The sequence below is a fragment of the Hippopotamus amphibius genome, chromosome 2 (genome assembly GCF_030028045.1).
Source record: "Hippopotamus amphibius kiboko isolate mHipAmp2 chromosome 2, mHipAmp2.hap2, whole genome shotgun sequence".
Classification (NCBI taxonomy): domain Eukaryota; kingdom Metazoa; phylum Chordata; class Mammalia; order Artiodactyla; family Hippopotamidae; genus Hippopotamus; species Hippopotamus amphibius.
Window position 1 is genome coordinate 82947726 of NC_080187.1, and position 24275 is coordinate 82972000.

The window sequence follows — 24275 nt, forward strand, 5'->3', positions numbered from 1 at the left end:
TGCCACATTGGTGACAGCTTCAGATTACTTCTCTAAACTGAACCAAGATGAGCCCTTTCAGGAGCCACACATGCTAGGATGCTGTTCTGCAGCACAGACAACACTGGATGGTTTTCACCTATGCTGGGCATAAAGCATGGAAGTAATACCTTTTAAAAGATCCCTGGATTTTGCTGAGAGGCCTTCTTTAGGGCTTTCCATGATGCTGAATAGCCAGTCAATGAACTAGAGGGAAAAATGAAGAACAGTATCAGTGAAAACAGTCTCATTATCAGTAAGACATCATTCAAACCCTTGGGCCTGCACATATGAGTATCAGTGCAGTAGTCCCTGGAAAATACCTGCCTGGGCTGGGAGAGTGGAGAGGAATCGGGACCAGGCACAAGAGACGGGAAAGCTGAAAATAGCTCTTTTAGTTAAACGACCCAGAGAAGTCAAACCTCCTTCTTCTGCTGAATACCCTGGGACTTGCTGTAGCTTTTAAGAGTGGGGTAGGCATGGGCCCAGAGGGCCTCCTGTGTGCTATGAACATTCTCTCTCATCAGAGAGGCCCCAGAGAGGTTAAGAACCTTGCCCAAGTCCACTCCCAATGAATGGCAGAGTCAAGATCTAAACCCAAGTACATCTGGCTTCAAAGCCTCACACTCCTTCTTCACATCATGCTGACTGCCACCTGGTTCTGTGTGCATCAGGCCTAGGCTCCTAGGTGGGGCGGGAAATGGGGAAACACAGATGTAAGCCCCTGTTTCTAAAATATGTTTCTGTAGCTAAGAACAGTTTGTGCCCAAATGGATACGAAGCAAAGTTGAAATGCAAGAGAAAATGCATAAAACAATTTACTAGGTAGACTCAAGCGTGTTAACTGCAAATAAATCCTGCAAATGAGGTAGAAACTCATAGTACTCATGAGTTTGACTGATCTCCCAGGTGCAGCCAAAATTGTTTTTGAATTAGATACCAGGTAATTTTGTTGACTGTTGCCAATCTCGACTCATTGAAAAACACATACACTAGTCATAGGAACTAGGCATTTTAACTTTGGACATAGAAGCTGGGTTGAAGAAAGAGTAAAACAGAAAAAGAAAATATTCCTAATTCCCTGATTTAATTAAAGTTTTTCTTTATTTTCTTTTCCTCAATTTTGTTTTATCATATCCTACTGGTAAGTAAATAAATCAAGTACTACAAATACATAATAGATGCAGGATGTCCATACTGTAGTCCAAAATGAACAGGGTGTCCCAGGCCAGAAATAATATAAAGGAACAGGATACCACATTTAAATTTATTTTGATTTAAAATGAAAAAGAAAACACAAAAATTGGGGTAATAATATTAATGCTTATCAGGTTTAAGAAAACAAAGGCATTTTAATTCAGATCCTCAGTGGAGTTCATGGCTAAACTATGGGTCCACAGTTCAGAAATATTTTTAAAGATTAATGTTCAGATTTTAAGAGTAAGCCACAAAAAGTTGGCTTTAAGCTTTCAACCTCATAAAAATCCAGTTTTGATTAAACGGGATTCAAAAATATCTTTCAATCGACAATTCAAGACAGGTCAGAGCCATGTAATGAGAAATACAGGATGTCCCACGTTTTCATATGCTCTGCACGACAGCTAGTAGCCTGCGGAAACTCAATATTAAAAACCAAAGGATTCCTCCTATAGTTTGGGTTTTCCTGAGGACAAAGATGATGACAGTAGGCCTTTACAAATCTCCCCAAGGCATCTAGCACAGGCCAGAAGCACCCGGAACATGGCTATCACATACAATGAGCTGTGGGGAACCTTAAATACGGTAAAAGATGGATACTCCAGATTCGCATCTCCCCTGGGAGATTCCCGGACCCACCCCCAGACATTGTTCATCACCTCTCCCCCTTGCTCATCACCACTGTATCCTTATCATGCCATCTTGCAACCTTGAACTTGCCTTCCTGTCTGTCCTCACTCTGAAATTCTGCGCTCTCAGAGACTTACTCATCCTTTTAGCCCCAGGATCGAGGACACATGTGTCTTGAATAAATGAAGGCAAGTATAAGCTTTTCTTTCCACCTCATCCCTAACTGTAAGCAAGTTGTTGCTGCTGTCACTGTTGTTTTTAGTCAGCAGTTACCCTGAGCCTGGCCTAGCCGCAATCTCTGAGGCTCTGCATCTGGCTAAGATTTGAGGCTGAGTGGGAAAGCCTGTAGTGTGACTCAGGTTTCACTTAATTCCCATCTCAATTCTACAGCAGAAACTGCTGAAGAGAACATGGCCGCCTGCCCTGACAAGCAGGTGGCTGCCAACCTCACCTTCTGGGTCTGTTCCTTCCATGGCTCTTTCTGCAGCAGCAGAAGCATGCCACTGGGAAGGAGAGTGAGCGCCTCCTGCAAAGTGACCCTGTGCAATGGACTCCTGCCAAGGAATCTTGATGCTGGCCCAGCTGGGGCATTTTCCTGATGCCATGGCAACCAGCTGGCACTGAGGCCAAGAAGGAGAGGGGCAGCGTGGTCGGCCCATGCAACCACTGCTGTTGCAAATATCAGCAACAAGAAGTCCAAAGCCTACCGTAGAAATAGAAACAAAGTTAGGTCACATGCTTTAACAATGCCATGTAACACATGTTCAGCCCCCATCATGAGGCAATGTCATCTTCCCCTTCACCCAAACCTTCCTCCTGCCCCACCCCCACCCCAGAAGAGGAACTGGGCCAAACAGCAAACTATTTCCATGCTTAATGAAGAGACATTTTGGGGCTTCAGAGGTTTGAAGGATCCTCTTTTGTGAGGACAGAGGCCCAATAGTTTCATTATTATTGTTCTAACATTTCAAGAGAAACATAATTTAATGCCTAATCATATTGAGATCCAGACATTCCTCTGTTTTGGTGTTTTCAAAGAGATTAAAAAATTAATTAAGAGAGACAGACAGGGATATTAAGTTTCTTATTATGTGGCCAAAACTGACTTTCAAAAATATGTATAGTATACTCTGTTTTTAAACAGAAACAGCAAATGACTCTCCACATACATTAAAAAAAATTTGTTTAGAATCCACCCATTTAGATTTTATAGACTAATCTAGACACTTGCAGAAATGGTGGTAACAAGGTAACAGTACCTCTGAGTTATTGTATTACTGTGATTTAAATTATTCTTCTTTCTGCTTATCTATATTTTCTAAATTTCAAAAGATTTTTGTAAGAAAGCAGAGGTTAATACAAACCCTTGGAAATCAGAAGAAAAAGAGGAAAGATTATGCTAGCTCAAAAAAAAAAGTTTAAAAAGTACCCCTCAAACTCTTAAAATGCCTAATGTCACTAATGAAAATTTCAAAAAGACAACTCTGCAGAAAAGCTGGGCAGAATATCAAACAACATCCTAGGTTATGCATCTTTTACTCATATAGAAAATAGGGGACCCATGAAACACAGCTATAGAAAAATACTAAAAAAAATGCACAGTGGGCAGCTGAGACAAGAAAATGAGGAGGGTAGGAAAGTGCTGTCCATTTTTTTTTTATTAATCTTTTTTTGTTTTACTCACCCGATACTAGTAGTGGTTAACCTTTTTTGGGTCATAGGTCCTTTTGCAGGTGGGATGAAAATTTCCCTCCAATATGTGCATGTAAGTATTGGCACAAACACAGATTACTTGCAAACACTTCAGGAACCCCTTCAAACCAGGTGTTTGAAGCCATGTTCTGGGCCAACGCGGAGGCCACAGCCCTGTACCCCACAGTCTTTGTGGGCTCCAGCCCAAGTATATAGGACCCTAGGTTCCCCTTCCAGCTAGAATCCTTTGTGTGCTGCCTGTCAAGGAACATGTTCTGCTGAAAATATTTTTCAAAGGGCAGCCATGGGCATCTCCAAGAGCGTAGTAAGAATATCTGTTTCCCTGTGACGTCAGGAGAATTGTCATCCTTGTTTCCCAAAAATAAAAGGAAGGAAAGAAAGCTGCACGCAGCATGTTCCTCTTTGGGGAGAGTAAATATATATATACATTTTTTTCCTGTCTTTTTTTTTTAATTGGGGTATAGTTGTTTTACAATGCTGTGTTAGTTTCTACTGTACAGAGAATTGAAATAGAGTTCCCTGTGCTATATAGCAGGTTCTCATTAGTTATCTATTTTATACATATTAGTGTATATATATACTCTGTATTTTAAGAAAGCCACAAATGACTCCTCTAGATTGTACCTCATCAAGAGCCACGTTCTGAGCAGACGTTGACTGGTAAGCAACATTTCTGATATAACCCATCAGTTCCAAGAGCCACTCCATTCTCTTCAACACGCCTGAAACAAAAGGATTTCTTACCAGACCATGGTTTTCCTTTGCAATGTAAAACAGATCAGCCATAACCATCATAACTAAAGCAGAACACCTACTGAGGACTCTGTGCAACAGTTTCAAGTCCTTTTCTGGTACCTGCGACTTGTGGTCATCAGTGAGATAGTTTTTGATACTAGTCACATCAGATGACCATATTTTGGTCTTTATTTTTAAAAGCTAATTTATTCTTCAAATCTGTGATAAAATAGTCAAATGCATTTATTGGAGTTTCTCAACATTAAACACACTAGGAGAAACTGGGCATGCCAACTAGTTAGTAGTGTTAAATCTTTGATAATTAGTTGTTTTTATAGTCCTCCCTTGCTTAAATGTTCCCAATTTATGCAAAAATCATAGAGAATACCTATCCTAAAGACAAAAAAAAAAACCCAAAAAACCAAAAAAAAAAAAACCACCCCACCACCACCTATTATAGGCTAATTGGAGAACAAACAAACATCAACATAAATATTAATTTTTCCTTTAAAAAAATGAGGATTCCCAGCACAGCAAAGACTACTTGGAAAGGTCCTCAAAATTCAGTGCATGAGAGGAAAATGGGAACTAAATTTGAAGGCCAGCTAGTTAGGGCCAAAGGCAATATCAAATTTACTTGTTTCCTTCATGTATCTTCATGCTTAATTGGTAACACCTACTGGTTTTCTGCCTTATAAATACACTTCTGAGTTAGAGTAAAAAAATCTCGTTTCTCATCACAGGTTCACTTTTCACTGGGCAGGCGCTAATGTGGACACGAGACAACTACCTCACATTGCCAAAGAGGAGGAGGGACCAAAATTTCCTACACAGTCTTGCAAAGAGAATTACAATTCTATTTGTCAGTTTTCTCTCAAAGCCTTCAGGATACAAGAAATGGGCAAGATGGGTCACAAGGGCTTCCCGGCCACGTCTGATCCGCTGAAGCCAGGTGCCATTCAGAACCTGAATGTAAACTCGAGAAATTACAAGCAAATGACCAAAGGCATGGAGGAGAACTGAGGGAGCTCCCTCTTTAAATGACGGTTACAGTGTACATGTCTAAAGTGGTGTACAAGTTGCACCACTCATTAGCAGAGCTTCAGGCCTGGAACTTCAGGTGGGAGGATGTAGTCAGGGTGTCGAGATTTTATTCTTCTCAACCCCTGAGAAATTCTTCTAGAGAATAACTAATTTGCTGTTGCTACTTTCTTTTTCTCCTTGTTAAATGACCACCCAAAAGCCGTTTCCATGAAAACATCAGGCAGAATCAATGAGCACCCATTTGAGAAACGGAAGCAGGCAGAATCAACCTGGTACACTTGTTTATCAGATGTATAAAGACAAGATAAAAATCACCAATAGAATTCATTCTCGCCTCCAAAAAGTTCATGTTGTGAGCTGTACTCCTTTCTATCCATGGTGCTATCGTTTGGGGTAACAAGGCCTCTCCCGTGTCAAGAAGCACTAAACTAGTTTTAAGTTGAGGAAACAATTACAACCTAAAAGAGATGGTAGGTGCATCTTTCTGTTCCTGATGTTTGCCCCCGGCTGGCCTTACCGGTGTTGGCGTGGCTCACAATGCGTGCCTGGTATAAGCTGTGTAATATCATCCAGGCCAGTGTGTCTTTTTCATGGTGCCGAACAGCAGCGCCGAGCACATCAGTCAAGCTCATCAAGGGGAATCGTCCTTGAGAGACCAAGTACAGTCTGACAAAGGCAGCCTTTTCTAGGCTACTCTGCAAAAAAGCAAATTGTTCAGTTACCATTAAGTTAACTGAAGTTTCTTTACAACCTCGAGGCAAGGGCAAAAGAGAAAGGGTGAGTCTGAAGTTGATTACCATGCCAAATGCTAAAACTGTTCATTTTCCGCACTGTGTGACCTATCTGCCTGTGTGCTATATTAAAATGTACCTACAGACAGATGGTTGTAATGTCACCTCCTGTTTTCTCATAAAAGCCATAAATGATTTAAGGGGTTAATTGGTGAGGATATTTAGTAAAGATACACAAATAATAATAATAACAAGGATAACTAATAAATACGGTACTTATTACGTGCCAGGCACCATTCTAAGTACTTAACCTGTGTTAACTTGGCACTTCATAAAGTGCAGTACACAGACCTATGGGGGACCCCAAGACCCTTTTAGAGGGTCTGTGAGGTCAAACTCTAGTCATAATAGGCCCCAAACTGTAGTAACAGTCATTGCATGTTTCACTGACACTTGCACCTTTTTAAAAAGCTAGTTTCATTTTAAATATCTTTGTAAACAATAAAAATTACTAGTTTCATTAAACCTCTGCCCTCGAGTACACATCTTTGTAATGTTCTGTATGACCAAATGGGAAGTATGCATAAAGGATTTGTGCTGCATCCGCAAGTGTGACGGTCGTCTCAAGGAGGAAATTGTGAGAGTGAGTCATGAGCCGAAATAGCCACTCTTCTCATGGAACACCATTTACTTGAAAGAATGATTGATGGACAATCTGTGGTTATGCAAACTGAGTATTTGATTATTTTTTAAAAGTGAAGGAAGTAAGACTGTCACTTCAAGGAAAATACTTGACAGTATTTATTGCCAAGGAGAAAATGTGAGCTTTTAAGTGAAAATTAGATTTTTGGAAAATCTGTATCTGCTACTGTGATTTTGGCAGCTTCCCAATACATAGAAGACTTTTCTGATGAGGTTGCCGGTGATATTGACAAATATGAATGTTTTGATATTTTATAATGAAATGTACCAACATTTGGGAGATTTTCAAAATTTAGTGACTCAGTATTTTCCAAATGACCAATATATCTTACAAATCCTACAACAGTATCTTACAAAATCATGCATTGGTGAAAGACCCAGAGTGCAATGGACCAATGAATTTTAATGTAACGCAGTATGTGACGTTCACTGATACGGTTTCAGATTCCACATTGCAACTAACCTATAAGAAATCAATACTTGCTGAGTTTTGGTACAATATCAAAGAAAGATATCCACAATTATCTGAAAAGACTATTAACACACTCTCCCCCATTTCACCTACGTATCTGTGTGAGGCTGGATTTTCTTCACATACTTCACCAAAACAACATCACAACAGACTGAATGAAGCAGCAGCTGTGAGAATTCAGCTGTCTATTAAGCCACACATTAAAGAGACTTACAAATATGTACAACAATGCCACTTTTCTAATTATTTTTGGAAAGTAGTTTTTTCTTACACATGTTAAGATGCGATGGATTTATTATAATTACTTTTAAGTAAATATTTAAAAAATGCTCTAGTTTTAATGTCTAACATGGTAAATATTGACAGATATAACCCACATAAATAAAAGCTCTTTGGAATCCTCAATAATAGGCCCCAAACTGTAGTAACAGTCATTGTATGTTTCACTGACACTTGCAATTTTTTAAAAAGCTAGTTTCATTTTAAATATCTTTGTAAACAATAAAAAAGTGGTCCTGAGACCAAAAGTTGGAGCACACCACATTACTCATTTAATTCTAACACTAGGCAATAGACTACTGTTATCATCCCTTCTTTACAGATGAGGAGACTGAAGCACAGAAGTTAGGTCACTTGCTTACTGTCACACAGAGCAAGAGCTGAAACCCAAGGAGTCTGAGCTCTTCACCTGCACCTTCTTCTTACCTGTGTTCTTTCTAGAAATGAATAGAAAACACAGGGCTCAGCAGAACACATTAAGTCTTTGGGGACTTCAGAACACAATTTAGAATGTTCTAGTGACAAACTTCTGAATGGCACTTTGGAAACCCAAGTGAATAACATAGCAACCTTTAGCTCTAAGTACCATGAAGTAAATTAGATTACTTCCAACTACATAACATGAACATAATAACAGGATATAATAAATTACATGAATGTAATAATTATGATAAGTTATTACTGAGTACTTGCCTTGGGTCAGGCATTTCTCCAACAACTTAACATGGATTAAGTCATTTAACCCTCAAAACAACCCTAATAGGCGCTATTATCTCCCTTTTATAGATCAGGAAACCAAGGTAGAGAGAGATTTTGACACTGAACCAAGGTCACACTGCTAGTAAATGAGAGACTGAATTTCACACCTGGGCAGAGAGGCTCCAGAGTCCACTCTCTCAAGCATTTCCTTATACTACTTATCCTTGCTTAAAACAAACTAATCTCCAAAATGCTGATATTGCCAAGTATTCCAACAGTGCTTCTCAAACCTTAGGATGTACTACAATCACCTGGAGCGACTGTTAAAACACAGACCACTGGGCCTCCCTCCAGGGTTTCTGATTGAGTAGGTCTGGGGTGAGACTCAAGAGTTTTCATTTCTCATCAGTTGCCAAGCTGATGTTGTGGGTCCGGGGGCGATAGTTTGAGAATCACGGCTAAACGATGCAGAGGATTCAAGGATTCAACTTAATAGGCAAACCTGCCATATAGTGAGATAAGTGATAAAATGACCAACAGTGATGTGAGGGCTCACAGTTCTCTAGACCTTTGGTATTACCTGGTATGCAGGGATGCCATTTGAATAAGTAGGTCCCACTGGAATGTACTTATTCTAAAAAACGATTCATTTTTAATCTGCAATTCATATTTAACAAGGTAAAATCTTGTATTATATTCTAAATTTCGCAACTTTACTCTTATGCTACTTTTTGCTTATTCATCCTTTGATTGGGTGTGTGTCTGAGAGGTACTTGTTAATTATCTTGCGTCAGTAATAATAGTGTTTGTTTTTCAATCCGCCACCTTTCTTCATCCCAAAAGGATAAATATCAGGTGAAGGAAAATAAACGTGCCTACCATGCACCAGAAAGTTCTTTGGTCAGAATATTCCCATCCTTGTAGACTTTGTATTGAAGATGTCCTGTACTTATTTTTGCCCATAGGTAACACTAAAATGTTCTTGACAAAGTGGGATTAATTAGGTTAAAAAATTATTCATTCATCTATCCATTTATACTACTACATTTCCAACCATACCAGGCTGGACATGAGACCATAGTGAAAGAGATAGTTGCCAGAAATTAGCCAGTAACAAACAAATATGAAGTAAAGCTGGTTTCAGTCAAAAGGATACTATAACCATCTCAATTGTAACTCCCACCTCAATAATAAAAAAAACAGAGATATGTTATTACCTCAGTAATCTGGGCAACCCGATTGGCTTCACTGTCTGTCATTTCCGAGAGGCATTTTGCTACAGTGATATACAGCTCTAGATCATTTCTCTGGTAAAGAAAAATCCAAAGCATGTCAAAATACAGCGTAAGATAACACGTATATTCTCAATGTTCTGACAAATCATTAGATTTGCTTATCTCCACAAACAGCAGCTGATGAGACTTTAATTTTAACCAAGCCAAAACTCGTGGCCAATTTTTATCATTTAAAAAACATTCTTCCTGTTATTTTGTGTATTTTGTTTGGCTGTACTTTTTTCTCCTTATCAGAACCCATCATTCAAATGAATTTTTAACTTCTTTGTACAACTACATTTCAAAAGTCTGCTGGGGGAGGGGCAAGGCTAGTATTAAGTCACTTGATGTAAATAGGGTGTCGGACAATATGTCCAAGGATTCCGCGGGTGTAAAGTGTAAGGGTTTCTTAACTTGATCATCTTCTACAAGCATTTGGTAAAAGGCCTAGGAGCAAACTTCCTGGTGCCGCGTTGGTTAACCTGCTTCTGAGCGAGCTCAAAACTTTGGTTCTAAATATTCAACCTCAATTTAGATCCTGGAAGCAAACATTCTTAGTGAAGAATGTGGTTATATCTTGCTAGCCTTCCCACCACATTCTTAAAACATACACCTCCCCGCTTTGCCAAAAAGGCTTTAAAAAATCCCAGACATAAATTGTCAGGAATGTAAACATTTTTGTTCCTCACCCGAATCTTATTTGGCAGAAGGTCAAAAATTTTCCCAGTAGCTTCGCTGAGCAGACTCCAGAGGTGGTAGGCAGGGCTAGGCAGTTTCATGGCCTGGCTCAGACCCTGTAAGGCGCTCGGGCATAACTCAGGATTGGAGAGTGGGGAAGCTGCTTTAAAAACTGCCACCATTAAGCTTTCAACAAAACCCACGATCTGTTCATCAGAGACGTGTTTTATCCACACAGGCACAGATAGCAGCAGGTATTTCTTGATATTCAGCTGAAAGCAAAACAGAAGAGGTCAGATGTAAACAGGCAAGTCTGGGTTTGTAATGCTCAAAACCTCTAGGTCATCACCGTGTTTGAGGGTAGACTCAAAGACAAAAGGTTCAAGTTGTTTCCTAGACCCTCATTTCCCCACAGCGTCATGGTCCAATGCACCACCGATGCGTGTCACTGTAGGTGCTGCAGTGACTTCTGATCTACGGTGACTCCTGTGGATATATGGTATCTGCCAATGTATCTGTGAACTACTCAGCTTAAACCCTGGATCTCTGCAGCGAGGAGAATAAAATGCTACTTATAAAAGAACATGACAGTTGCTATTCAGTCTTAAAAAGGTCACATTCTCCGGTAAGAAAAGCTCCTGAAGATGAAGGCTCAGCTGCTGGAAATCAACTAAACAGAATATCCGATGTTATTCATTTCTTCTTCTGAGGACGCATAAGGAAATAATGAGGGGAACTGACATTCTGGGGCCATTTCTGAGCAAAGAAGAAACAGCCAAGCATGTGGAACTGACCATAGCATCTTAGAGTTCAGGAGAGCTAAGAAGGGGCACAGTTAATGATAGCACTGAGCCACAGACTTTAAGAAAGTAGGCTTAAAAAAATTCTTAGAAACGTTAAATGTGACACTAAAGGAGCAGCAAGTCTAAAAGAAGCACTTTAAAAAATAAAATTTGACAAAAACCAGTAAATTTCAAAAAAGATCAATGTAGCTGCATGAGTTACAGAAGATTTCACATTAAAGAACATGCCAATTCAGATCACTTTTTAAATGAGAAGTACATAATTAAAAAATGAATTTACAATTTGTTAATTAACAAGGATAATAAGAAAGGTTCCTAATCAAGGACAAATGTAAAAAAAATAGGAGATCTAAAAGATAAATGGAAGGGTAACTAAAACCTAGAAAAATGCCTGAGACCAAAAAAACAGGCTGTTAGAATTATAGATGATTCAAAAGGAAGGAAGCTTTACCATTACCAGAACAGCGTTCAAGACACAGGCTTTTGAGTCAGCCAGACACTTCCATTATTAGCTATGTAAACTTTGCTTAACCTCCATTTGCCTCAGTCTATCAACCTATAAAATGGAAATAATAAAATCTACGTCTCAGAAGTGAAATTAGCCAGACACAAAAGATTTCATATTGGATGATTCCATTCTAAAGAACGTCTAAAGTTTATATGAAATTTAAATTTATATGAAAGTTCTTTAAAGAAGGCAAAATTAGACAAAAAGAAAGTGGTATCCTGGTCTGAGATTGGGAGTGGGGATTAACTATAAGTAGGCACAATGGAACTTTTTGGGGTGATGGCAATATTATTGGTGATGAATGAAAATGTATAAATGTACTAAGGCTCATCAAATTATAGACTTACAATAGCCACATCTTATGGACTATAAATTAGAACTCAATAGAGCTGTAAAAAAAAAAATTGGCCTGTCAAGGGTGAAAAGAGATTCAATCTGATGTCTGAAAGCACTCATTGCGTGCTTGCCAGTAGCAGGTACATAACAAGTGCTCATTAAGTGGTAGCTAGATAGGAGCTGCTTGGAGCAGACAGGTAATAACAACTGATGGAAAGGATGCAGACCTAAATAACATTGACTTTCAATTACAAAGAATTAGGAGATGTAGGAAAGCTTTAAAAACAAAAAATGTGCGGAGTAGAGACTAAAGTCAAAAAACTGAGGAAATAAGAGGGTTTTGCACTGTTCTCAAAGAATTAAGGTCTCCTAGAATAGAAGAACAACAAAGAGGAGATCACTTAGCTTATAATTAATTGGTAAACCTCTAAGGAATCACGGAATGTGTTGGGTTTTTTTTTTTTTTGTCCTACCTTGAAATATATCCAAAATTATACATCTTTACTAATTTCACATCTTTAAGTAATCTCCCCCCATTCTTCTACCTACCCTTAGTCTATGCCCTGGAAGGTGCTGGCCCCCTCTGTCTACCATAAATGCCAGGCTAGATCACTTTTTCCTCAGCACTTTACTCAGGCTGCACACCATGGACAGAGATGTTCTACTCTCTCCACTTACACCCTCCCACTTACATCTTCTGGTGTCTCTAACTTGATGCCTAATGAAATCCTACCAAGCCTTCAAGACTCACTTTAATTGGTGCCTTTCTGTGAAAGGGAGGGATCATTTATCCAGTGCATGTGGACTTGCCTTTCTTTTAATCCCCACTGAAATGATTATGTGTATCATATAAACAAATAAATTCAGGTTCCAATAACTCTACAAGTTTCTACCTGTATGGTCTTGAGAAAGAAACTTTAATATCTCTGATCATCATTTTCCCTTTTCCTATAATAAACGGTAGCTGAAAGCATGAATGGTGATGGCTATGGCAGAGTTCTGAGTCCCACAATTTTCCAATCTGCTGTCCAGCTACTGCCAAGCCCTCACTTTTTGTGAAATCCCATTTGTCCACTCCTGAATTTGAGAGCTCACACCCAAATGAATGTTGATCTCCCCCAAAAGAACCATATCCTCCTGTTGCTCAACACCCTTAATTACTACATACACTCAGACCATGGACCAGTGGTGGCATCACCCACATTCCCAACAGTGCAGCTACATTCTGGGATGACTGAGCCTGGGTCACCATAATTTCAAGGCACAGTTGCTGAATCTCTTCACCTGAAAAAGAAGAAAGGAAAAAAAACCCTGTGATACAGCTGCCTCTCTTAACTCATTTTCAGGCTTCAATGTCTCAAATGAAACATCTAAAGGTAAAAGAACTTGCGTGATGTCTAAAGGTAATGGAAGTTCAGCAAACCACAAGGTATTTTGAGCGATGTTTTTAGTTACAAAGCAAAAGAATGTACCCACTGGATCAGAAGCCTGAGTCTTGAAACTGGCAAGCATCTTGAACCAGCTCAGGAAATTTCTCTTATGATGTCCAGACAAACCTAAACACTCATATACTATTAGAAATTTGAGAAAATTCTAGCTAAAAATCTCTTGTTTCTGTTTTTCTCTCCTCTCTACCTTGCATTCAGCACATAGACAAATCCAGGTCTGGAAGGACTTAAAGATATAACCACATTCTCTAGTGACCCAGCCTTTTTAAGCCTGATCCCAGATGGTGGATGCATCTTCCCAACCAGACCTTTTCTTCTTCTTACTAAGGATTTTTACTAAAACACCAACATCTTCAATATAGCACACAAAAGCAGGGGAGGGGCAGGAGAACATATTTTTCAAATGAAATCTCTGGGAACATAGCATGGTGACATCATATCTTATATAGGATTAGGTTCAAATGAGAGCATTAAAATGAAAAATTGTGGGACTTCCCAGGTGGTGCAGTGGTTAAGAATCCACATGCCAATGCAAGGGACATGGGTTTGATCCCTGTCCCAGGAAGATACCACATGTCATGGAGCAACTAAGCCCGTGCGCCACAACTATTGAGCCTGTGCTCTAGAGCCCATGAGCCACAACTACTGAGCCCCTGTGCTACAACTACTGAAGCCCACACACCTAGAGCCCACAACAAGAGAAGCCACCGCAATGATGAGCCTGTGCACTGCAATGAAGAGTAGCCCCCTCTCTCTGCAACTAGAGAAAGCCCATGTGCAACAACAAAGACACAACAGGGCAATAAATAAATAAATAAATAAATTTAAAAAAAAAAGAAAAATTGTGTTTAGCCAAAATCATCTTTGATTATCCCTTAAATCATACATAAATTATTATAAACAAATCTTTTTGTATATCATATGTAAGTAAGTACCTACTGTAAATAATAGAGCACTCATGGGCAAATACACACAGATATACAATTTATAGCACTGTTAAAGTTGTCCTCCTTCCCTCTTTTTTTTTGGAGTTGGGGGGCAAACACATGAAGCTAAATTTGCATATGCTAATATGCTAACTCTATAATAGAGGTTGCTGTGGAAGAAATGAGGTGTGAATTCCCTTTGCCTCTCACCACAAAGTACCTGCGGTAAACAGAATAATGGCCTCCAAAGATTCCTATGTCTAATCCCTGGAACTTGTGAATATGTTCCCTTGCGTGGCAAAGGAACTTTGCAGATGTGATTAATGATTAATGTTAAAGACCTTGAGATGGGGAGATTATCCTGGATTATTCAAATGGACCCATCAATCACATGAATCCTTAAATGTGGAAAATCTTTCCTGTCTTCAGAGAATCAGAAAGATGACAGCACGAAAGGCCTTCAGCCCTCTGTTGCTTGCTTTGAAGATGCAGAAAGGGGGCCACAAGCCAAGCAGTATGGACATCCTCTAGAAGCTGAAGAAGGGAGGCGAATGGATTCTCCCTGTCTTGTCTATTTGGGCTGTTATAACAAAACACTACAGACTGGGTAGTTTATAAACAACAGGAATTTATTTCTTACAATTCTGGTGGCTGGAAGTCCAAGATCAGAGTGTCAGTGTGGTTGGGTTCTGGTGAAAGCCCTTTTCTGGGTTGCAGACTGCTGACTTCTTGCTGTGTCCTCAAATTGTGGAAGGGACTGGGGAGCTCTGTGGGGCCTCTTTTATACGGGAACTAATCCCATTCATGAGGGCCCCACCCTCATTACCTCATCACCCTCAAAGGCCCTACCCCCCAACACCAATACACTGGGGGTTAGGATCTCAACATATGAATTTTCAGGGAACACAAATATTCAGGCCACATCACTCCCCTCAGCAACTAGGACGGGATGCTGTCCTGCCGATATCTTGATCTTAGCCCAGTGAGAACCATGTTGGACTTCTGATCTACAGAACTATAAGATAATAAATTTATGTTGTTTCAAGCCACTAAGTCTGTGGTAATTTGTTACAGCAGCAATAGAAAACTAACACAGCATCCCACAGGGCATTTCCTTGAAACCTGGAGTTCTGAAAATGCAGTTTCATAACCATCAAACCAGGCTTTCTGGGACCTGCACCATACACCCAGCAACATGCATATCTCAGTTGAGTTTCGTTTTAATGAGTGCATCTGGTTTATGTCTTCAAACCTCCTCCTCTTCCCCCTCAGCTATTTAGAAAGTGACTCAATGAAAGTAACCCAGCTGTCCCATCCAAGAAGACAAACCTCAAGTACCCAGAGGTCCATCCAGTCACTACCAATTGTGACACACAATCTAATTTTCTACTCAGGTCACATCCTAAAAGCAGAGTCTGAAGACCTAAAAACACATGATATTTACCAAAGTTTAGCCTCATAAGTGGAGAGAGGAGCGCAGCCCAGTTCACAGGAGGATACTGGTAGCTTTCTCCAATAGTCGCTATGGGTTTCATCACAACTTTGATAAGGGAAGGAGGCACAGATTCAGGACCTGCAACAGAAAGAAAAAAAATATAACAAAACAGCTTAATAGCATCATGAAAGTAGAAAATGCCAACTTTCCCTCCTTTCTACTAGTTTCAAAGGATTTGGTATCACAGCTTCAATTGTGTTTGACCTGTCGATTCTGTGCCGTTAAAGTCAACCCCATTTGCTACAAACTTTGCTCCCTTTTTTCTTCTCTCTGTTATTTGTCTCCAGTCTTTCCCTCTTGTCTGGATAGGAATATTCCACATTGCTACTAAACTCTCTTCCATGCTCTTTCATGTTTTTTCATCCAGCTTCCTAAAAAAAGTAACTTACCCTGTATTACTGCCTTATCGTTCACTCACTCCTTAATCCACTTCCAGAAGAGGAGACAATTACTGCCACTCAGGTCCATCCCCTTCTCAGGACAATGGGTTACCCTCAGTCCTTGTGGCTTTAAATGGTTCGGTTCTATCCCATGTGATCCCTGCTTCTTCTCCTCCTCAGCCTGTGCCATGGCTGCCTGCTCCACACGCGAGCACCTGACGTAACAGCTAATCCACAGGTTAACCAGCTAGCTATGACACAGCACCATGACTTTGATAATATGTTCTTTTCTTTTTATTTTTTTTCTCAGGTGGGAGGTAATTTGATATTGAAAAAAATGAGAAGCTCTAGCAGTTCTGAGTGGAGCCATAAGGTGAAGCCAGGGTTGGAGTAGCCATTGAGGGTCATGCAGAAGTGAAGTTACAGAGGTTAGAAATGTAGGAAAAAGCAGCAGACCGAGAAGAAGAAGTAACGGCAGCAGCAGGATCCACATAAGCAGCAGTAGGGACATCGGCATTAGCAGAAAGAGAAGCAGAATCGGCAAAAGGAAAAAAGCATCAGCAGGAAAAGGAAATGCAGGGGAGGGAATCTGCAGATAAAGCAGTAGCAGCAGCAGACACTGAAACAGGGGAATACAGAGATGGGGGCAGAGTCAGCGAAAGGAAAAGCAGCTGCAGGAAGGAGAAGCACAGGAAAAAGGAGAAGCAGAAGTGGAAAAGCAGCAGAATCAGCAGACACTGAAAAGGAGGGAAGCAGAAGCGGGGGCAGAGTCAGCAGAAGGAAAAACAGCTGCAGAAAGAAGAAGCACGGAAAAAGGGGAAGCACAGGAGAAAGGAGAAGCACAGGAAAAAAAAAAAAAGGAGAAGCAGAGCCGAATCAACAGAACCTGGAAAGTGGGGAAGCAGAAGTGGGGGCGGAGTCAGCAAAAGCAAAAATAGCTACAGAAAGGAGAAGCAAGGAAAAAGGGGAAGCACAGGAGAAAGGAGAAGCACAGGGGGAAAAAAAGGAGAAGCAGAGGCAGAATCAGCAGACCCTGGAAAGTGGGGAAGCAGAAGTGGGGGCGGAGTCAGCAAAAGCAAAAATAGCTACAGAAAGGAGAAGCAAGGAAAAAGGGGAAGCACAGGAGAAAGGAGAAGCACAGGGGGAAAGAAAGGAGAAGCAGAGGCAGAATCAGCAGACCCTGGAAAGTGGGGAAGCAGAAGTGGGGGCGGAGTCAGCAAAAGCAAAAATAGCTACAGAAAGGAGAAGCAAGGAAAAAGGGGAAGCACAGGAGAAAGGAGAAGCACAGGGGGAAAAAAAGGAGAAGCAGAGGCAGAATCAGCAGACCCTGGAAAGTGGGGAAGCAGAAGTGGGGGCGGAGTCAGCAAAAGGAAAAACAGCTGCAGAAAGGAGAAGCATGGGAAAAGGGGAAACACAGGAGAAAGGAGAAGCACAGTAAAAAAAAGGAGAAGCAGAGGCAGAAAAAGCAGCAGAACCAGCAGACCCTGAAAAGTGGGGACGCAGAAGCAGGGGCAGAGTCAGCAAAAGGAAAAACAGCCACAGAAAGGAGAAGCATGGAAAAAGGAGAAGCTCGGAAAAAGGAGAAGCTCAAGAGAAAGGAGAAGCAGAGGCAGAAAAAGCAGCAGAAAAGTAGAAGAATCAGCAGATGCTGAAAACAGGGAAGGTGAAGCAACTGTGGTTGCTTCTCCAACCACAGAAAGGAGCAGCACAGGAAAAAGGAGAAGCAGAGGCAGAATCAGTAGACCCTGAAAAGTGGGGAAGCAGAAGCAGGGGCAGGGGCAGCAAAAGGAAAAACAGCCACAGAAAGGAGAAGCAAGGAAAAAGGGGAAGCACAGGAGAAAGGAGAAGCACAGGGGGAAAAAAAGGAGAAGCAGAGGCAGAATCAGCAGACCCTGGAAAGTGGGGAAGCAGAAGTGGGGGCGGAGTCAGCAAAAGCAAAAATAGCTACAGAAAGGAGAAGCAAGGAAAAAGGGGAAGCACAGGAGAAAGGAGAAGCACAGGGGGAAAAAAAGGAGAAGCAGAGGCAGAATCAGCAGACCCTGGAAAGTGGGGAAGCAGAAGTGGGGGCGGAGTCAGCAAAAGCAAAAATAGCTACAGAAAGGAGAAGCAAGGAAAAAGGGGAAGCACAGGAGAAAGGAGAAGCACAGTAAAAAAAAGGAGAAGCAGAGGCAGAAAAAGCAGCAGAACCAGCAGACCCTGAAACGTGGGGAAGCAGAAGCAGGGGCAGAGTCAGCAAAAGGAAAAACAGCCACAGAAAGGAGAAGCATAGGGAAAGGAGAAGCAGAGGCAGAAAAAGCAGCAGAACCAGCAGACCCTGAAAAGTGGGGACGCAGAAGCAGGGGCAGAGTCAGCAAAAGGAAAAACAGCCACAGAAAGGAGAAGCATGGAAAAAGGAGAAGCTCAGAAAAAGGAGAAGCTCAAGAGAAAGGAGAAGCAGAGGCAGAAAAAGCAGCAGAAAAGTAGAAGAATCAGCAGATGCTGAAAACAGGGAAGGTGAAGCAACTGTGGTTGCTTCTCCAACCACAGAAAGGAGCAGCACAGGAAAAAGGAGAAGCAGAGGCAGAATCAGTAGACCCTGAAAAGTGGGGAAGCAGAAGCAGGGGCAGGGGCAGCAAAAGGAAAAACAGCCACAGAAAGGAGAAGCAAGGAAAAAGGGGAAGCACAGGAGAAAGGAGAAGCACAGGGGGAAAAAAAGGAGAAGCAGAGGCAGAATCAGCAGACCCTGGAAAGTGGGGAAGCAGAAGTGGGGGCAGAGTCAGCAAAAGCAAAAATAGCTACAGAAAGGAGAAGCAAGGAAAAAGGGGAAGCACAGGAGAAAGGAGAAGCACAGGGGGAAAAAAAGGAGAAGCAGAGGCAGAATCAGCAGACCCTGGAAAGTGGGGAAGCAGAAGTGGGGGCGGAGTCAGCAAAAGCAAAAATAGCTACAGAAAGGAGAAGCAAGGAAAAAGGGGAAGCACAGGGGAAAGGAGAAGCACAGGGGGAAAAAAAGGAGAAGCAGAGGCAGAATCAGCAGACCCTGGAAAGTGGGGAAGCAGAAGTGGGGGCGGAGTCAGCAAAAGCAAAAATAGCTACAGAAAGGAGAAGCAAGGAAAAAGGGGAAGCACAGGAGAAAGGAGAAGCACAGGGGGAAAAAAAGGAGAAGCAGAGGCAGAATCAGCAGACCCTGGAAAGTGGGGAAGCAGAAGTGGGGGCGGAGTCAGCAAAAGGAAAAACAGCTGCAGAAAGGAGAAGCATGGGAAAAGGGGAAACACAGGAGAAAGGAGAAGCACAGTAAAAAAAAGGAGAAGCAGAGGCAGAAAAAGCAGCAGAACCAGCAGACCCTGAAACGTGGGGAAGCAGAAGCAGGGGCAGAGTCAGCAAAAGGAAAAACAGCTGCAGAAAGGAGAAGCATAGGGAAAGGAGAAGCAGAGGCAGAAAAAGCAGCAGAACCAGCAGACCCTGAAAAGTGGGGACGCAGAAGCAGGGGCAGAGTCAGCAAAAGGAAAAACAGCCACAGAAAGGAGAAGCATGGAAAAAGGAGAAGCTCGGAAAAAGGAGAAGCTCAAGAGAAAGGAGAAGCAGAGGCAGAAAAAGCAGCAGAAAAGTAGAAGAATCAGCAGATGCTGAAAACAGGGAAGGTGAAGCAACTGTGGTTGCTTCTCCAACCACAGAAAGGAGCAGCACAGGAAAAAGGAGAAGCAGAGGCAGAATCAGTAGACCCTGAAAAGTGGGGAAGCAGAAGCAGGGGCAGGGGCAGCAAAAGGAAAAACAGCCACAGAAAGGAGAAGCACAGGAAAAGGAGAAGCAGTGGCAGAAAAAGCAGAATCAGCAGACCCTGAAAAAGGGAGAAGCAGAGGTGGGTCAGAGTCAGCAAAAGGAAAAACAGCTACAAAAAGAAGGCACATAGGAAAAATGAGAAGCACATGCAGAGTCAGCAAGAAAAGTAGAACAATTACTAGAAAGCTGAAAAACAGAGAGAAGCAGAACCAGAAGCAGAGTCAACAAAACGTGGAGAAACATATAAAAATGGGCCAAGAGTTTGAACAGACATTTTCCCAAAGATGGTACAGAAATGGCCAACAAAGATATGAAAAGATGCTCAACATTACTAATCATCAGAGAAATGCAAATCAAAACCACAATAAGATATCACCTTATACCCATTAGGATGGCTACTATTTAAAAAAAAAAAAAAGAAGAAAAAAGAAAAAGTGTTGGTGAGGATGTGGAGAAATTGGAATCCTCATGTACTTCTGGTGGGATTTTAAAATAGAAGAACCTTTATGGAAAACAGTATGATGACTCCTCAAAAAATTAAAAATAGACCTACCTTATAACCTAGCAATCCCACTTCCAAAAGAATTGAAAGTAGAGTTTTGAAGAGAGAGTTGCATGCACATGATCACAGCAGTACTATTCACAATAGCCAAGAGCAACCCAAATGTCCACTGATGGATAAATGGATAAACAAAATGTGGTATATACATACAATGGAATAGTATTCAACTTTAAAAAGAAAAGAAATCCTGTTATATGCTACAACATGTCCTCAACCTTGAGGACACTATGCTAAGTGAGACAAACCAGTCACAACAAGACAAATACTGTATGATTCCACTTATATCTGGCATCTAAAATAGTTAAATTAATAGATACGGAAAGTAGAATGGTGGTTACCAGGGGTCAGGGAAGGGAGAAAGTGTAGGTATTGCTTAATGAGTACAAAGTTTAGGTTTTGCAAGATGAAAAAGTTCCAGAGATTAGTTTCACAATGATGTGTGTGAGTATACGGAACCCTATATAAATGTATACTTCAAAATGGTTACAATGGTCAATTGTTTATATTTTTTAAAATAATTTAAAAAACTTTTTTTTTTTTAAAAAGGAGAGACTTTTTGATTTTCAGTTCTGCATGTAAGGAGCTTGGAAGTTACCACTCTGTTATAAAAGTAAGAAGCTGAACAGACTGAAGGATCAACAACTCTTCCTGGATCCTTAAGAAAGGGAAGAACACAGGGCAAACTGCTGCCTCCAAGACTAGAGAGACAGACAGATGAATACAGGGAGTCATGGCTTATCAGAGCAGAGACTCATGAGCGGAAAACGCTGCAGGAATGGTGCTGGGGTAGGAAAATCTGCACTACCATTGATGAAATGCTGGAGGCTCTGTGTGGACAAATCTATGCCCACAAATTTGATAACTTAGATGAAATGAACCAATTCTTTGAAAGACACAATTTGCCAAAACTCGCACAAGAAGAAATAGACAATCTGAATAGAACTACATCTATTTAAAAACTGAATCAATAATTAATAACCTTCCAAAGCAGAAAGCAACAGGCCCAGATGGGTTCACTCGTGACCTCTACCAAACATTTAAGGAAGAAATTATACCAATTTTCTTTAATCTCTTTCAGAAGATAAAAGCTGAGGGAATACTTCCTAACTTATTCCATGAGGATGTCTGACAGCAAAACCAGACTAAGACATAAGAAAACTACAGATATTTCTTATGAACCTAGGTGTAAAAATCTTGAACAAAATATTAGCAAATTAAATCCAACAATGTATAAAAAGAATTATACACCACAACCAAATAGAATTTATCCAAGGCTGGTTCAATATTTGAAAATCAGTTAATGTAATCTATCACATCAGTAGGCTAAAGAAGAAAAAAATCACAAGAACATATATCAACAGATGCAGAAAAAGCATTTGACAAATTCTAGCACCCATTCATGATAAAAACTCTTAGCAAACTAGGAATATAGGGGAACTTCATCAACTGGATAAAGAATATCCATAAAAAAACAGCCAACGCCATACTTATTGATAAAAAACTAGAAGCTTTCTCACTAAGATTAGGAACAAGGCAAGGACGTCTCTTCTAACCATGGCATTTCAATACTATATTGGAAGCCCTAGTTTACACAATAAGACAAGAAAAGTAAATAACAGGTATACTGAATAGGAAGGAAGATGCAAATAAATAAGATCAGAAATGAAAGTGAGGACATTTCTATCAACCTTACAGAAATCCTTTTTAGGATTATAAGAGAAAACTGTGAAAAGTTATGTGCAACAAATTGGATAATCTAGATGAAATGGACAAATTCCTAGAAACACATAAATTACCAAAACTGACTCAAGAACAAATAGAAAATATGAACAAACCTAAAGCAAGTAAAGAGATTGAATCAGTAATCAAAAACCTCCCAACAAAGAAAAGTTCAGAACAGATGGTTTCACTGGTGAATTCTACCAAACATTTAAAGAATTAACACCAATCATTCTAAGTTTCTTTCAAAAAACAGAAGAGGAGGGAATACTTTTTAACTCATTCTATGGGACCAGCATTAGCCTGTTACCAAAGCCAGATGAAGACACCACAATAAAAGAAAACTACAGACCAGTATTTGTTACATATATAGGTGTGTAAATTCTCAACAAAACACTAGTAAACTGAATCCAAGGGCATATTAAAAGGATTATACATGATAACCAAGCAGGATTTATCCCAGGAATGCAAGTGTCATTCAACATAAGAAAATCAATCAATGTAATATATACCACATTAACAGAATGAAGGGAGGAAAAAACATGATCACCTCAATTGACATAGAAAGCTTTTGATAAAATTCAACATTCTTTCATGACAAAAATACTCAGAAAATTAGGAATAGAATGGAATTATCTTAATATGATAAAGCATATTTGTAAAAAGTCCACAGTGAACATCATACTCAATGATGAAAGACTGTAAGCTTAATCAGGAACAAAATAAGGATGCTCATTGTTACCACTTTGTATTGGATGTTCTAGTCAGAGCCATTAGGCAAGAAAAAGAAATAAAATATTAAACAGGAAGAAGTAAAGCTGTCTCTATTTGCAGATGACATGATCCTATACATAGAAAAGGAGAATTTATTAAAGTTGCAGGGTATAAGAGCAACAAGCAAAAATTAGTTGTGTTTCTATATCCCTGTAATGAATAATCTGAAAACGAAATTAAGAAACAATTCCACATGCAATAGTACCCAAAAGAATAAAATATCTGGAAATAAATTTAAACAAGGTAAAAGACACACTCACTAAAAGTACAAAACACTGCTGAAAGAAGTAAAAGGAAATTTAAGTAAATGGAAAGATATCTTGTATTCATGGATTGGAATATTTAATACTGTTAAGGTGATATTACTCAAAGCTATCTAGAGAGTCAATACAATACCTATTAAAATTTCAACAACCTTTTTTGCAGAAATGGAAAAGTTGACTCTCAAATTTATATCAAATTACAAGGGGGCCCAAATAGTCAAAACAATCACAAAAAAGAAAAATTTAAAGGACTCACACATACCAATTTCAAAATTTACTAAAGAAATACAGTAATCAAAATAGTGTGGTACTGGCAAATATAAGGATAGACATATGACAAATGGAATAGAATTGGGAGGCTGGAAATAAACCCAACTATTTATGGTCAATTGATTTTTGACAAGGGTGCTAAGACCACTCAATGGGAGAAAGAAGGGTTTGTCTTTCTTCATTATTCAGTAAATAATGAAGCTGGATCCCTACCTAATAACACATACAAAAATTAACTTAAAATGGATCAATGACAATATAAGAATTAAACTGTGAAACTCTTAGAAGAATACACAGAGGTAAGTCTTCATGACCTTTGATTTGGCAATGGATTCTTAGATAAGACCAAAAACATGAGTAACAAAAGGAAAAAAAGATAAATTGGACTTTGTCAGTGTTAAAAACTTGTGTGTCCAAGGATATTATCAACAAAGTGATAAGACAACTAGAGAATGCAAGAGAACATTTGTGAACTGTATATATGATAAGGGTCCAGTATCCAGAATACACAGATAATTCTTACAACTCGACAACAAAAAGACAATCTAATTTTTAAAATGGTCAAAGGACTTGAACAGATAATTCTCCAAAGAAGATATATTACAAATTGCCAACAAGGAGTTGAAGATGCTTAACCTCATTAGTCATTAGGGAAACACAAACCAAAACCAAGTGATATCACTTCACATTGAATAAAATGATAGTAATAATGATAATAATAATAATGGAAAAACAACAAATGTTGGCAAGGATGTGGAGAAATTGAAACCCCCACACATTGCTAGTAGGAATATAAAATGGTGATGCCACTGTGAAAAAAGTTTGGCAGTTCCTCAAAAAATAATACAGAATTACGACATGAC

The 24275-nt window shown here is 39.9% G+C and overlaps 2 protein-coding genes across 7 annotated transcripts in view; one reads left to right on the top strand and one right to left on the bottom strand.

Moving 5' to 3' along the window:
- Positions 1–5860, top strand: part of HACD4 (3-hydroxyacyl-CoA dehydratase 4) — a 55645-nt gene extending 49785 nt beyond the window's left edge. For all 4 annotated transcript variants that reach the window (XR_009051170.1, XR_009051171.1, XR_009051173.1 and 1 more), the window contains one exon: positions 5037–5860. The gene's annotated coding sequence lies outside the window, so the exon portion shown is untranslated. The remainder of the gene's footprint in view (positions 1–5036) is intronic.
- The window catches only part of FOCAD (focadhesin), a 275956-nt gene that overhangs the window by 2267 nt on the left and 249414 nt on the right, over positions 1–24275 (bottom strand). For all 3 annotated transcript variants that reach the window (XM_057720105.1, XM_057720103.1, XM_057720104.1), the window contains 8 exons: positions 15638–15766; positions 12988–13103; positions 10184–10444; positions 9438–9527; positions 5855–6032; positions 4183–4280; positions 2297–2548; positions 150–225 (listed from right to left, as the gene is read on the bottom strand). In XM_057720105.1, the coding sequence (XP_057576088.1) occupies positions 150–225; positions 2297–2548; positions 4183–4280; positions 5855–6032; positions 9438–9527; positions 10184–10444; positions 12988–13103; positions 15638–15766 (1200 nt within the window). The remainder of the gene's footprint in view (positions 1–149; positions 226–2296; positions 2549–4182; positions 4281–5854; positions 6033–9437; positions 9528–10183; positions 10445–12987; positions 13104–15637; positions 15767–24275) is intronic.